The sequence below is a fragment of the Anastrepha obliqua genome, chromosome 4, assembly GCF_027943255.1.
Source record: "Anastrepha obliqua isolate idAnaObli1 chromosome 4, idAnaObli1_1.0, whole genome shotgun sequence".
Classification (NCBI taxonomy): Eukaryota; Metazoa; Arthropoda; class Insecta; order Diptera; family Tephritidae; genus Anastrepha; species Anastrepha obliqua.
In genome coordinates, this window is record NC_072895.1 from 55,600,086 (window position 1) to 55,614,755 (window position 14,670).

Sequence of the window (14,670 nt, forward strand, 5' to 3'; positions counted from 1 at the left end):
CATTTCGTTACATTATTTATGTTTAACTTTACGAGACAGCGTGGCGCGGGCGTTCGGAACCTATATTCGTATTCGTATTGAAAAATTCTAAATAATATCCAGTATAATACTGACCAATTTAACCGCACAGAATGAATATCAAACACCAACTAAAACTGGCAATTCACTTATTCGCGCAACTAACCAGCGCTGAACTGGTGAACTTTAGTAATGTACTGGAGTACCAAATGGAAAGCTAACATGCTAATAGTCATTCAGCGACTGACAGACTTTCGGATGCATGTGAAATGATAACACGCGCATAAACGAATATAATTACCGATGTAGGTGTAATATGGGGTGGATTGTATGTGGTCTGATGTTAGTTTGTAGAGCAAAGCTTTTGTTCCGTTGCTAAAGTTTTATGAAACATGGAGGTAGCATACGCTGTAACAGTGCTGTTAGTATAGCCAGGGCGTTAACTGAAGATGAGTGGGAGTGAGTAAGCTGGAAGTGGCATTGAGATCCCTACGAAGAGTAGCAATGAATTGTAATAATATTCGTCAAACGGGCATTATTCTGGTTTTCTTTTTTTTTTTCATGTACCAAACTTTCGATATACTGGTCGGTAAAATCTGTTGGCCAAGTAAACGCATATTTTTGACATCCGATTTGTGGCTTCTAACTTATAGCACAATTCGTATATTATTTCCAAACTGCTGAATAGTTTCGGTAAGAAGGTATAGCATACAATACGCGAAAATCTCTGGCAAAATTTGGTAACCCAAATCAATTTAAGGAATCGGCATTGGAAATTTAATGATTTAAAACCTTTGGATATCTTTTTGTATAAGTATGTTAGGTTGTTATTATTTTTGTTATAAACACTACCCATAAATGTTTGGAGTAACAATCCTTAGTTAGACTGCCGTGGGAACACATACTTATGTTAAGCCATAAGTCTATGCTGGAAAATATTTGGCACGTAGAAAAACTTATAAATCTCTAAAAACACCCATTATATTTTCTAGTAGAAATATAACAGAGAACTTTTAGGTTATTACTATATACCAGCGCAATAAATGCTGCTGTGAAGTCGAGTGAAATGTGCGCAAGCACTACTAAGACCGATTGCTAAATGCTAATAACAGCGCATATGTGGTAAAATCTATTGTGGGTGGCATTCTGTTCAATAATATAAAGTGTTACTTATATTTTCTATGTTTTCTGCACTGTAAATGGAAGTCTGTAAACATGTTCAAGCAGAGAGCTTGTAAGAAATTTCTTACATGCATTTCTAACAGCACACAATGCAACAGAGAACTTTTAGGAACTGTCTGCCAATAATAATAAAAATAGTGAAGTACAGCGCAATGTGGGTATATACTGGCACCAGATAATGTAATTGTGGGTGGTGCTCTGTTCAATAAAATACCTGTAAAGTGATGCTTACATTTTCTATGTTTTCTGCTCTGAGCACTGTAGGTAAATGGAAGGCTGTAAACATGTTTAAATAGAGAGCTTGTAAGAAATTTTTTACAAATGTATGTACCTTTCTAACAGCAGACCATTCTTACACATTATCAGATATTCTCTGGTTTAAATTAGTGCAGCAACTGTAAGATTTACTAAATTTCAATAAAAATATGGATTAACATCTTTACTTTATATACGTATCGGTTGCGCTAATATTTCAGGAGATTTATAAAAATAGTGAACATTTTACATTTTTATGCATTTAATTGTTATTTGGCTTCTTACTTTCCTCTTTAAAATTTTCACTAACTAAATCAGATTTATTTCAAATACAAAATTTCCTATCTTTAAAGCACTTACTGCTACTTGTTTGTCGAATAAGCTCCCACTTGTTTGCGTATACCAAGTAAAAAGTGAATGCCTTTCACGCTCGCTGTTAAATTATTGAGTATCGCGAACTTCTCTCTTGGTAATCATAACAACGCATGTGGAACTTAAAAATGAACAAATGCAATGCCGGCATTTTTCCGAAAATGAATTTAATAAAATGAATTCTTTCACATTCATTTGAATTAAATTAACATTTATTAAAATGGTGTGTGCCTGCGTTTATCTCAATCAGGGCTCACCGTGTTATTCAACTTCAATTCGAATTATTCACAGTGGGTACGAACACTTTGGCTATTCTACTATAAGTCGCTATAAATTGCTAATTATAAAACCAGTTGTAGTAATACTAACATTCGCAACTTTTAATTATTAAATTTTTAGGCTTATTCCCAATTAATTTATACATTTTTATATAATACATACACATTAGGGCGGGTCGATTTAAAAATCGCTCATTGCTCTGTGAAAATCGTATTCTAGGGATCAAAATAAGAAACTTTGCCGAAGGAACTATACCTCTAAAACGAATTCTGATGTCCCCCAATTTGGGTCGAACGAAAAATCCCACTTTGACCCATTTAGAGTGCTCCAATCGAGTCCAAATGTATGACCGACCCCCACTAACTTTGGACGGCCGATCCACCCATGCCAGTGGCACACCCCCTGGAACTCCCCTGGGGGGTTCCCCATACAATTATTTCAAAATATCACCATTTTTGGCCTTTACATGAGAAAAGAAACTAAAAAGTTCGACCCAAATTGGGGGACATCAGAATTCGTTTTAGAGGTATGGTTCCTTCGGCAAAGTTTCTTATTTTGATCCATAGAATATGATTTTTACAGAGCAATGGACGATTTTTTTGCCTCCCCACAAATCAACCCGACCTAATACACATATATACTTTCAATAAGGTTGTGGACTTAAAGTTTTAAACAATTGATTAGAGCAGAAAGCATGGGAACCGCAAGTTCAATAAATCCTTTAAACTGACTAATAAAGCACAATTTTTTAAATATTCCAGATTAAATTTTCTAATGAATATTTGCCGTACGGAGTCGGCTTAAAACAGTGGGTCTCTCCATTTGTGGAACAACGTGAAGACACACACCACAAATAGGACGAAGAGCTCGGCCAAACACCCAACAAAGATTTACGCGCCAATTATTTATTTTTATTTAAAGAATCTTTTAGTTGGAAATATGATAAAAAAGTACAATTATAATATTTTCCAACACTGATAAATATTAACAACATTAAAATGATAAAAAGTAATTTATCGTTAAAAACCTAGTTCAACTTTCAGTGGATTTTCCGCCCAATCACTAATAATGGATATTCTAGGCATTCCGTTCGATGCACCAGCTGCATTTAGTGTGAATGTAAGGAACATAAAGCTTTCCTCAAAACCACTGTTGAGAGAATACAAAATATTGAGTATTATGACGCTACCGCTACTGAATTTGACAAAATCAGGTATCGGGCTGAAGTATTTTCAAAGTTTTATTTATATTTTTTGTTAAGAGCCGTTTTTATATATTCTCTTTTATGCATATTGTATTTTTGTTTTAACATTAACCTAACCGAATTTTTTATTTTTGTGTACAGAAAGTGGCTGTTTTGAATCTCTGAGTTCTTTCTCTCGCATTTACCTCTTCTACAATTATGTTTCTGCAAAGTTGCGCTCATTTTTAACTTCAATGTGAGTAACTTTGTATTCTACCATTCTTGCCTCAAGATGACAATATACAGAGAGAGTTCAGAAAAAATAGTGAACGTGAATTGAATTACCTTTATTTGTAACGATTGTTGGCTTTAAGTCAATCTATGATGATTTGATAAAATTCGGAAAGTGTGTGTAGTTGGGCAGCTAATTTGACAGATATCCCTATCGAAAGTTGTTACATATTTATAAATAAGTATATACATAATTGGAGCTAACACCTTTTTTTGGCTGTTTGGCCGAGCTAATCATCCACTTGAAGGAACCTACAGATTTAAGCCAACTGAGGATTTTTTTCATGGCAGAAATACATTGAGGGGCGACCGTTATTAGAAAAAAACGTGTTCTATCACTTCGGTATTTCGTGCACGAGAATTTGAACCTACGCACTTCCCAATGGTAGTTACGCACGAATCCATACGGCTACGGTGGCCGCCGTCGAAAGTATTAGTCTAAAAAAAGCACTATGAAAAAGCACTACCATGAATAGTGAGTTTTGATTACTGTAGAAGCGAAAAAATAGGCATATTTAGGATTTTTTTTATTAGAAATGCTTGTACTGGATTTATATTTGGTGTATTTTCTAAGGTTTGTTAGCATTATTTGGAAAGCATAGAATTGGTTTTATGTTATATGATCTAGGAGGTTTGTGTGGCAGTTTAATGGTTTTAGTTATGGGGGATGGTATTTCTTTGCGTTTGCTCCTAATAATGGCTACTAAAATTTTGAAAATGAGTGAATTCGGGAGTTTATTCAATTTTTATAGATCTTAGATGTAAGATAATCTCTTTTGAAAACTAGTTAAATAAATAAATATAAAAAAAATAAATGTATTATAGCTAAACAAATTAATAGATTTAGTAGTATTTCGAAAGAGCATTTTATGGAAGAAATAGTATTTTATGAAAGAAAAATCAAATCCAACTGCATTCGAAGGGGAATTTAATTCTCTCAAAGTTCTAGAAATGGAAGCATTGTAAGCATAATTAGTTCCAACCATCACCAACTAGAAAATACGAGTATCATGATTTCGCATTTGAATTAAATTTTCTCGAATAATAATGGGGAGTCAATCGGCCCACTTATTAAGTCGTAACGAAAGCGAGGAAGAGTATAGTCCTTCTACTACCTAGCGATTTTAGGGTAATGAACAAGCATCGACATTTATGAGGTGGAATTGAATCAATGAAATGCAAAGAACGCAAAGCATGAAGGACAAAGATTTTCTGGACACATTCAAGCCAACTAATATGGCACAATATGGTACCCAAATAAAGGCAGCACATTCTAACTTTATGAAACAACATCAAGACGCATGCCACAAATAGGAGGAGGAGCTTGGCCAAACACCTAAAAAGGGTGTATGCGCCAATTATATATATGTATATATAGGGCCGCCGTAGCCGAATGGGTTGGTGCGTAATTACCATTCGGAATTCACAGAGAGGTCGTTGGTTCGAATCTCGGTGAAAGCAAAATTAATAAAAACATTTTTCTAATAGCGGTCGCCTCTCGGCAGGCAACGGCAAACCTCCGAGTGTATTTCTGCCATGAAAAAGCTCCTCATAAAAATATCTGCCGTTCGGAGTCGGTTTGAAACTGTAGGTCCCTCCATTTATGGAACAACATCAAGACGCACACCACAAATAAGAGGAGGAGCTCGGCCAAACACATAACAGAAGTGTACGCGCCAATTATTTATTTTTTTTATATATAGGACTGTCACTATAGCAGAATAAAATTTCGAATAAGAGACCTGAAAACACTTTCTTATATTCTACTTATTATTAACTCATTTCTTTTACACCATGGAAGGACGTCATCTAAATCAGATTGAAGATTTATAGAGTCTGCTGTACTTCCAATTACCAAGTACTTGTATACCTTTAAATCATCAGCATACAAAAGAAAATGTGAGTTACTAAAACAACTGGAAACATTATTGTATTAATAGGAATTATAATAGGGGGCCGAGTTACTTTCCTATGGGGCAACAGAGGTCGCAACGAAATAAATGAATGATACGCCATCAACAATAACAATACATTTACGTGAGGAAATAACCTACTTTAAAAGAGTTGAGTGTAATCCTAAGACCCTCAATTTGGAAACTAAATCTTAGTCTTTTCGAATGCTTTTGAAAAGTCTGCGTACACAGTGTCTATTTAAGGCGAATTGAGTATCTAAGGTGGTGCCATTATTAAACAGTAACTTTATTTTTCGCGATTTTGACAAGTCTGACGTCAGCTCTCTTCGCCATCAAAACAAATGAACAAAACAATCAAAAGTAGGAGAAATTGCATGTTTGTGAAAATTGAGTGCATGGCTTGGTAGTATTGTGATTTGTGAGATCTAAGGGGGAACGCCACTGTGGGGGGGTCAAAGAAAGGTTGATTTTTGGCAATTTTTTTTTTTTGTAAGTAGGAAAAATTATTCGTGGACAAAAAATTTCATTAATCTACTATTATTGCTATCGTTGTACGTAGCAGTTTTTTTTGTGACAAAATGGTGGTGATTTGAATTTTCGATGAGTGTTTTTTGCCATTTTTTTTTATTTTCAACAGGCACAAACAAATTGTTATTTTCAAAATTTTGAAAATCGGCTAGGTACAACAATAGCCAATGGTATAACAAAAATTTTGAAAAAAGAAAATTAAAATCGGTTAATTAGTCTTCGAGAAATCGTTGCCACCGTGTCAAAAAAAGGAGTTTCGAGAAAAACGCGTTTGAAATAAAGCATAGTATCGTAAGCGCTACGGGCCCGATCCGACGGGCGCTCACTTAAGTGCACATTCAATTTTTACCACATATTCTTGAGTAGTTATACTAACAATTTATGCAAAAAAAAATCGATTTTTTGAATTTTCACAATGGCGTTCCCCATAAACTAATCAAACTAATGAAAATGAAGTGCCGTGTATTAAATTGTGAAATCACAAATTAATATAAAGCCTTCAAATGCAGTTTGTTTGCGTTTTTATATGGAAGACGTCATTTCCATTGCTTTTGCATACTCTTCTTCTTCACAAACAAGTAATTTCCCTTTCTTTTACTTGTTTATTCATGGGCTCTTACGACACGGCGAACTCGGAAGGCGCAATCTTGAATTCTATCATTCAGTGGATATACAATACATATATTCAACAAGGGCTTGAATTTCCTACAGGCCATAAAGTCAAAATATCCATCATATATGAATAAGTAGATATGTATGTATATACATATACACATATTGTGTTATCAATGTGCTTTTCGCGATTGTTTATTGTTATTAGCTCAGAGTAAGCACGCTGTTTTTGCGCCCTTCACCCACCTCAGCTTATTTATTACACCAAAACAGCACCTGTAGATACTCGTATTCTCTTTGATTGATCACTCAGAGCTTTTAAGCGCTCAGCAAATCAGTCGCAGTTCTTAAGAGTTGGCCACCGAAGAGTATGGCGATCAGTCAGTGCGTGATCGTTCGTAGAGAAAGTTTAGTGTTTAACAATTAGTGAAATCAATTAGACACTTTTATCCTAAAAATTTGTTTGGCTTATTTTTTGTTTCTAATCCTTGAACTTTTACTCAAAATTGAAGTGAAAAATGCCTGCAAGAAAGCAAACGATACCACACACCGTTAATCCCGATCTGCAAAGGGAACGTCATGCGGCCAGCTTTCGTATAGATGAGTTTAGCCGCTGGTGGCATGGAGGCGCTGAGAAGCTACGCTTCAAAAGAGAATTGGGTAAAAATATTTTATTTTTGTTGAGTTGTTGAACTTTGACCATTTTTAAACTTGTAGGTGTGTGAATATTAAATGTGATAAGTTGTAATACCTGTATTGACACAGAGCATAAACAAAGTGCGAGTGGACTTTCTTGTTTCTTTGCCACCGCGTCTTGAATATTGACTGAGCATAATTTTTTCTCTTTGATGGAAATTAGATGACTTTGCCCTTTTATTAAATTGCCTAAAAAAAGCAGCATTATACTTACTAGATAAAAATCAAAGTTCCAAAGTTTATTGATTAGGGTAAAAATGGAACGCGACAGCTTGGAGTATTAATAGCTATATTGGCTTCTTATCAATTGCAGCTATTCTCATTATCCACGAATTCGATTTCGTCTGGAGGACAAATCTTGTGAATATATTACAGGGTAGGCCATTTAAAGCGGGCCCATCGGGCAACCCTATAACTTTTGACAGGAACGTCAGATCGACTAATGACATAGCGCGTTGGAAGCGTCAGTCCAAGACAATTTTTACCATGGAGCAGTACACTCCAAAAGAACGCGCTGAAATAATTCAGCTTTACATCCAAAATAACTTCTCAATTGTGAAAACTCAACGTGCGTTTAAAAAAAAAAAAATAAAGTTAAAAGTGCGCCATCCAAAAGCACTTTACAGCGTTTATACGCAAAATTTATTAACCACGGTAGTCTCAGCAATACCAGCCACGCATCCAGACAACGTACACGACGTTCTGCTGAAAATATCGAGGCTGTACGAGCCAGTGTTGAGGAGGCTCCGCGAACATCGAGTTATCCCAATGTTTATGCCAATCATCGAAGAAAATGACATGGAAGGCTACTGGTTCCAACAGGACGGGGCTACATGCCACACTTCACGCGCTACAATCGATTTTTTGAAGCCATTGTTCCCTGGAAGGTTGATTTCGAAAAATGGTGATTTTCCGTGGCCACCGAGATCACCAGATTTGACGCCACCGGACTTTTATTTGTGGGGTTATCTGAAATCCAAGGTATACATCAACAAGCCAAGGACTCTAACTCAACTTAAAAACAATATCCGACGCGAAATCGCCGCCATACCGGCCGAAATATTGGCCAAAACGATGGAAAACGCCGAAAAAAGGACACATTTGGCCATCAAGGCCAGAGGCAAACATTTGAAGGATATCATTTTCAAAAACTAGCTGGAACAAATCTCCTTGAATCAAAATAAATGATTTTTCATATCAACACAAAAAAAAATGTTTTTTTCAATGTTTTTTTTCAGAAACAAATGGGCCCGCTTTAAATGGCCTACCCTGTATTATATTTTTGGACCCGAAAACAAACTAACTCACAAAGCTTTTTAGAAAAATATTAGATAAGAAAATATTGATATATTGTAGAAAAATACCTAATAATTTCAGATTTGTATTTGGGCAATAAACCCTCAAATATGTACATATCTATGTACAATATAAGTTAGCAATGTATTGTAAATAATATTCACTTGGGATACTGAACAAAAATTTTTGTATGTAATAAAATAATAATAAATCTTTTTACCTTTCGGCATAAGGGAAGACAACAAACGTAAGAATGAAAGACGTTAAAGAATTTATTTCAGCCCTTTGTTTTAAAAATTTGATAATTTTCAAGGTCTTAAAGGAAATAGGACAAAACTAAATTAAATCTTAAGAAAGCAATGTAAAATACAATAATATTTAGCAGCTTGTACATACATATGTCCTCCGTTATTTATTGCAACTGATAGTAGTCATAGGGGTATGAAATTTACTAGTGGCTGAAGGATGCAAAGGTCGACTTTTGCCAATTCTTCTTGAATAAATTTTTTAAGGTGCCTTAGGCTATTAAACGTCAGCAAATCAGCAGCCTCCTTCAAAATCGTGGGGGCCGGTTAATGGTTTGATATTGGCCACTCTTCTGTATTCTGTACATTATGGTTCAGAACATAGATAACTAAAGCATAAAACAGGCACTGGTGATTCCAGAGCAACGTTCAAGTCTCTCTGGGTTTATTGTGTTCACAAGTTGAGCAAAACACTAGAACACCTACTCATGCACGAAAATTGTGAATTTTACTAAAATCTGGAAAACAAACGATTTCTGCCGCATCAACGCTCATTGAGTATATACAATTTAAGAATAGTATCGTTGAACGCAAGCCTCCAATTTGGGAATTTTGACAAATTCACCATATCACCAATGGATTTAGTGTCGCATCACTTAGACTTATGAGTCTTTGTCTTCAAAGAGGTGCACATTCGCATAGAGTGTGCTCTGTAGTACATACAATAAATAATAGCAGACGTTTGTTTCTACTAATTCTAGTTTAGTGACTACGAAGACTGCAATATCCCATATACTTAGCATCCAGTAAGAGTTCGTCCGACAGTCGGTTCTACGTTACCGAAACGACCCGGATTTATATCCGGCCAAGGACTGTCACTCCAGCAGCATTCACCGTATGTAAGTATGGGGAATGTTTATGCTGCTACAACAACAACAACAACAACAGCTCGTAAGTCCTCTCTATCCTGATTTAGGAACCTATTTTATACTCTTTTGGACGGAAGTATTATTAAGCCTGCCTCCGTCCTTAAAACTCCATCCAGTGTCGTATGAATTCCCTGTCTTCCCAGTCTATGATAACTTCCTTTATGTGGGCTTTGGTGACCCCACAAATGAATTTTGGTTTATTCAATTTTGAAATACCAGCTAATTTCGCTAGACAATCTGTCTGGATATCTTAGACTGGTATTGTACTTGAAAAATATTTCTTTTTTGGGTATCATAATAGGTATTTGTGGTTGCCAAATTAATTTCTAGAAGTAGTTCACCTAACCTAACCTTCGTATGGTCAGAAACGCATTAATGAAATTCAAAAGTATACAGGGTTTGATTGAAAAGTATTGAGCCTTCCCGCGCGGAGCGTCTGCCAAGCGATCAACCGAATCGGCTGGTGGGGGAAAATGATGCTTCCACTAGAAACCAGTCCCGTTCGCTGGCAACAGTGGTGCAGTCAACATCGCACCGCGCGTGAAAGCTGTTTAAAAGTGTGTGAGGATTTTGCAGTGGCGAAAATGCAACGATCGTTGGAGCAATGTTACTTGATCAAATTTTGCGTAAAGCTAAACAAAACGAGTACCGGAACCCATGGGCTACTCAAGGAGGCTTACGGGGACCAATCTCTGTCCAGTACCCAGGTAAAGCGGTGGCACAAGTCGTTCAAGGAAGGCCGAGAGGACGTCGAAGACGAACAGCGATCTGGAAGGCCTTCGACGATGCAAACAGACGCCTTTTTCTGCACCTCTGCATTGGCAAAGATGGGGGTTCCGGTGCTTCCCCACCCTCCCTACAGCCCAGACCTGTCCCCTCCGGACTTCTTCTTGTTCCCGCGCCTGAAAAGAAAGCTGAAGGGGAGGCGTTTTGACTCAATCGAGGCGATACAAAAAACGGTGACAGCGGAATTGAACGCGATTCCGGCGGATGAGTTTAAAAAATGTTTCCTGCAGTGGAAGGACCGCTACCAGCGGTGTATTGAGGCTCAACGCTCATTACTTTTCAATCAAACCCTGTATAGCAAGACTTGATATCCTAGTACAGAAAATTTTAAATCAGAATTAAATATTGTATATTTTGACATTGTAGTTTTTTTAATTGTACGAAATTATTCGATAATCGAGGCATAATATATCCATCTAATCTAATCCATTTCAATTTGTTAATTGTGCAAACACCTGCCCTTTTTAGAACAAGAAATATTGAATGACATGACCACTCACAATACACTGTTGCACTATAAATCTCATGAGGAAATCAGCGAAATAGCATTGAAGCAATCACTCGACGTAGCGAAAAAGCTGCGTGCCATGCAGGACCGTATCAATCCCGGCGGCAATGACATATGGCCGTAAGAAATAACTCCCAGCTGTGTCTAGCAGCGCTACTAAAATCTGTACTTCAATTAACAATTGCAGCAAACTTTACGGGACCTCTGCGATTTGGGGTGCCATGCCCGCTGGCAACCCATTTGGTGTACAGTTTGCTATGGTGGTTGACGCGATTAAGATGCATGCGACCGACGAACAATGGGAACGTTTTGGTAAGCGCGTGGAAAATTTCGAAATCTGTGGCACTTATACGCAAACCGAATTGGGTCACGGCACATTCCTGCGTGGGCTGGAGACGCGTGCTGATTACGATCGTGTCAAGGACGAATTTGTGCTGAATACACCGACGTTGAGTGCATATAAATGGTGGCCTGGTGGATGTGAGTGCAGAACCGCCATATTTTTAAGTATTTCTTTCTTCTTTTTAGTAATTAATCTTCACCAACAGTGGGTCACTGCAGCAACTTTTGCCTGCTGGTGGCACAGTTGTACATTGACAACGAGCCGAAGGGTGTGCAAATGTTCTTTGTGGAGTTGCGCGACGAGGAAACACATATGCCCTTGCCAGGTGTTGATATCGGTGAAATTGGGCACAAAATGGGTTTCTATGGCGTAAGTAACGGCTTCTTGGGCTTGAAAAATGTTCGCATACCACGCACTAATATGCTAATGCGCAATGCTAAAGTACTACCTGATGGCACATTCGTTGAGAGTCCCACCTCTGTGCTGTTATACTTCTCGATGGTGATGATGCGTTGTGCGATAACGCAAAATAACGCAACCCTTCTCGCTATGGCAGCTACAATAGCAACACGCTACTCAGCTGTGCGCCGTCAGAGTCCGATCAATCCCAATGAGAGGGAGCCACAAATTTTAGATCATGTAACACAACAGCTCAAAATCTTACCCGAAATTGCAACTGCTATCGCTTACCAACTCTCTGCAAAATCTTTATGGGCCTTGTATCATGAAACCTATGCCGGCATTGAACGCAGCGATTTCACACGTCTACCGGAATTGCACAACCTGGCGTGCGCTCTGAAAGCGCTCTGCAGCTCCGACTCTAGTACGGGAGCCGAACGTCTACGAATGGCCTGTGGCGGTCACGGCTACTTGACCTCTGCCAATATGCATGTGATCGTCGCATCCGCAGCAGCGGCCTGCACTTATGAGGGTGAGAATACGGTGCTACTGCTGCAAGTTGGACGCTTCCTCATGAAGTCATGGCGCGCGGCTAGCGAAGGCAAATCATTAACACCGACAGCAAGTTATTTGACCGCACCGGCACAAGGTAAAACTTTTGGTCGATGGACTGGCGAATGGGCGAATATTGTTGCGGCGATACAGTATGCGGCAGCAAAGTAGGTTAACTGTTGCAAGAGGTTGATTCCCTACAATACTAACTGCAACTTTATTTACTTGCAGTAAGGTGCGCTTGGCTTTCGAGAATATGTCGCAGCGTCTGAAGCAAGGCCAAACCGAGGGAGAGGCGGCCAACCATACGGGCATTGAACTAACGAAAGCAGCAGAGGTATGTGTGTGTCTTTGCTCTAAGTTTACTTACAATAATTTTAATTACTTCAACATAATTATTTTATTTAATCAACTTTCTGTAGTTACATGGCCGTTCTTTTGTCGCCGCCACATTCCTAGCTCATGTTACCGGTCCCGAAGCTGCTGAGCATTCTGCTGCTTTCAATAGAGTGCTGCAGAATCTTTTGGAACTATACTTAGTGCATACAGCGCTACGTCATTTGAGTGATATACTACAGGTGAATACACATTTTTTCTTGCCTTCTACGATCCTACTGTAATCGTATCTCTTTGTCTTTGCAGTGCATCAGTTTGAGTGAAGTTGAATTGCGCGCGCTTCAGACTCGTCTTGAGACCGTTTTGAAGAAATTGCGTCCTGATGCTGTACCAATCGTCGATGGTTTTGACTTCCACGATCGCTCTTTGAGCTCGGCGTTAGGCGCATATGATGGCAATGTCTATGAGCGTCTATTCGATTTGGCTAAGCAGAGCCCATTGAATCAGCAGCCAGTGCCGAAATCATTCCACACAGTTCTCAAACCTTTCCTCAAGTCTAATTTATAAACCAACTGATGTGTGCTTTTCTGCATAGCGTATGGTGAAATTTAGGTACACATTTATATGTATATATACGAATATATGTTTGCAGATATTCGTATATAAAAGATATTCTTTGTTTTTTTAATAAATTGTTGAATTCATACTGAAAAAGAATTAGTATACTGTTTCTTATTGCTTCGATAACCTAACCTAAAAAAACTTGTCGCTATAGTGAAATGGGCTTGTTCGTGGCTTAATATCCAACAAGGGGCTAGAGCTAGAACAGTTTAAAGCTTAGGAAGTCTGCAAGCAAGTCCGAAATATCGGCTATATTGCTTCCCCGCCAATCGGTTGTGCGCTACCGGAACAACCTTTATTTACGTCCGACTAAAAAAGTTTCCAGCATTCGTTGTAAGAAATAAAATGCATAGCACCTCATTAAAAAAGTTATCAAAACTTAAAGAGAATTTTTTAACTATTTCCAAACTGCACAATATTGTACTAAAATTGAATGGGTCATAAATGTGCATACCCAAAATATTTCTAGAAACTCGTTAAATTTTCATAAAGTTAAAAAAATATTTGCTTCGATTTTCCAACTTTTATTTGAGAATTTTTAGCAGTTTAAAAAAATTGCCATAAAAAAACAAATAATACATTTGTATAACAAAATGCAAATTTCAATTGGCGCAAAACTCTCGTAGATTTTTGACATTTTTTTTTTGTTTTTTGTATGGAAGAAACTTCTGAATATCGTATGCAAATAAGTTGTCAAAATTAAACGCGATGTGTGAGCGGCCTCAAACTTATTAAAGGCTATACAACTTAACACCTTCAAGTATCCCAACAATTATGATTAAAAATTTGTATATTTTAATGACAATTTTTTTAAATTTGTTAAATTTTTGTGGGATTTATACAAAGTTTGGAGCTTCTAGTTATATGGTTCTTGCTGTAGAATGCACTACGCTTTTATAAGAACATAAACAAATTTTTATAATAGGTCTATGGATAAGTTCGTGCGGTTTTTTTTCGAAATTTGAATTTCGGATCATTCCCATGGCTTTTAAACGTTTGGAAATGGTTGATTGATCAACTCCCAAAGTTTTTGCAACCTCTTCTTGCGTTTGAGCCGGATCTTGATCGAGCAATTCCTCCAATTCGGTATCCTTGAACTTTGGCGGCGCGGCCAAAATCACCACTTTTAAAGCGTGCAAACCACTTCTGGCACGTTCGCTCAGCTAGAGCATGCTCACCATAAACTTCCACCAAGATACGATGACTTTCGGCTGCTTTTTTCTTCATATTAAAGAATTCCCCGCAAAAACACATTATTTGGCACGAAATTCGACATTTTCAAGTGTTTTAAAAATATTGTTGTTTACGCTTCAAATAAAAAACTTA

General features: G+C 37.5%; 1 protein-coding gene and 1 long non-coding RNA gene across 2 annotated transcripts in view; one reads left to right on the top strand and one right to left on the bottom strand.

The window, feature by feature from the left end:
* The window catches only part of LOC129246471 (uncharacterized), a 100,616-nt gene extending 100,414 nt beyond the window's left edge, over positions 1-202 (bottom strand). The window contains exon 1 of the long non-coding RNA XR_008582467.1: positions 115-202. This is a non-coding gene — a long non-coding RNA (uncharacterized LOC129246471). The remainder of the gene's footprint in view (positions 1-114) is intronic.
* Positions 203-7,002: 6,800 nt separating this feature from the next.
* Positions 7,003-13,316, top strand: LOC129246472 (probable peroxisomal acyl-coenzyme A oxidase 1). The gene is made up of 7 exons (XM_054885327.1): positions 7,003-7,293; positions 11,054-11,213; positions 11,281-11,573; positions 11,642-12,554; positions 12,619-12,724; positions 12,810-12,965; positions 13,030-13,316. Exons 1-7 carry the CDS (start codon positions 7,152-7,154, stop codon positions 13,288-13,290), a joined length of 2,031 nt encoding a protein of 676 aa, XP_054741302.1. The 5' UTR covers positions 7,003-7,151; the 3' UTR covers positions 13,291-13,316.
* Positions 13,317-14,670: the final 1,354 nt, after the last annotated feature.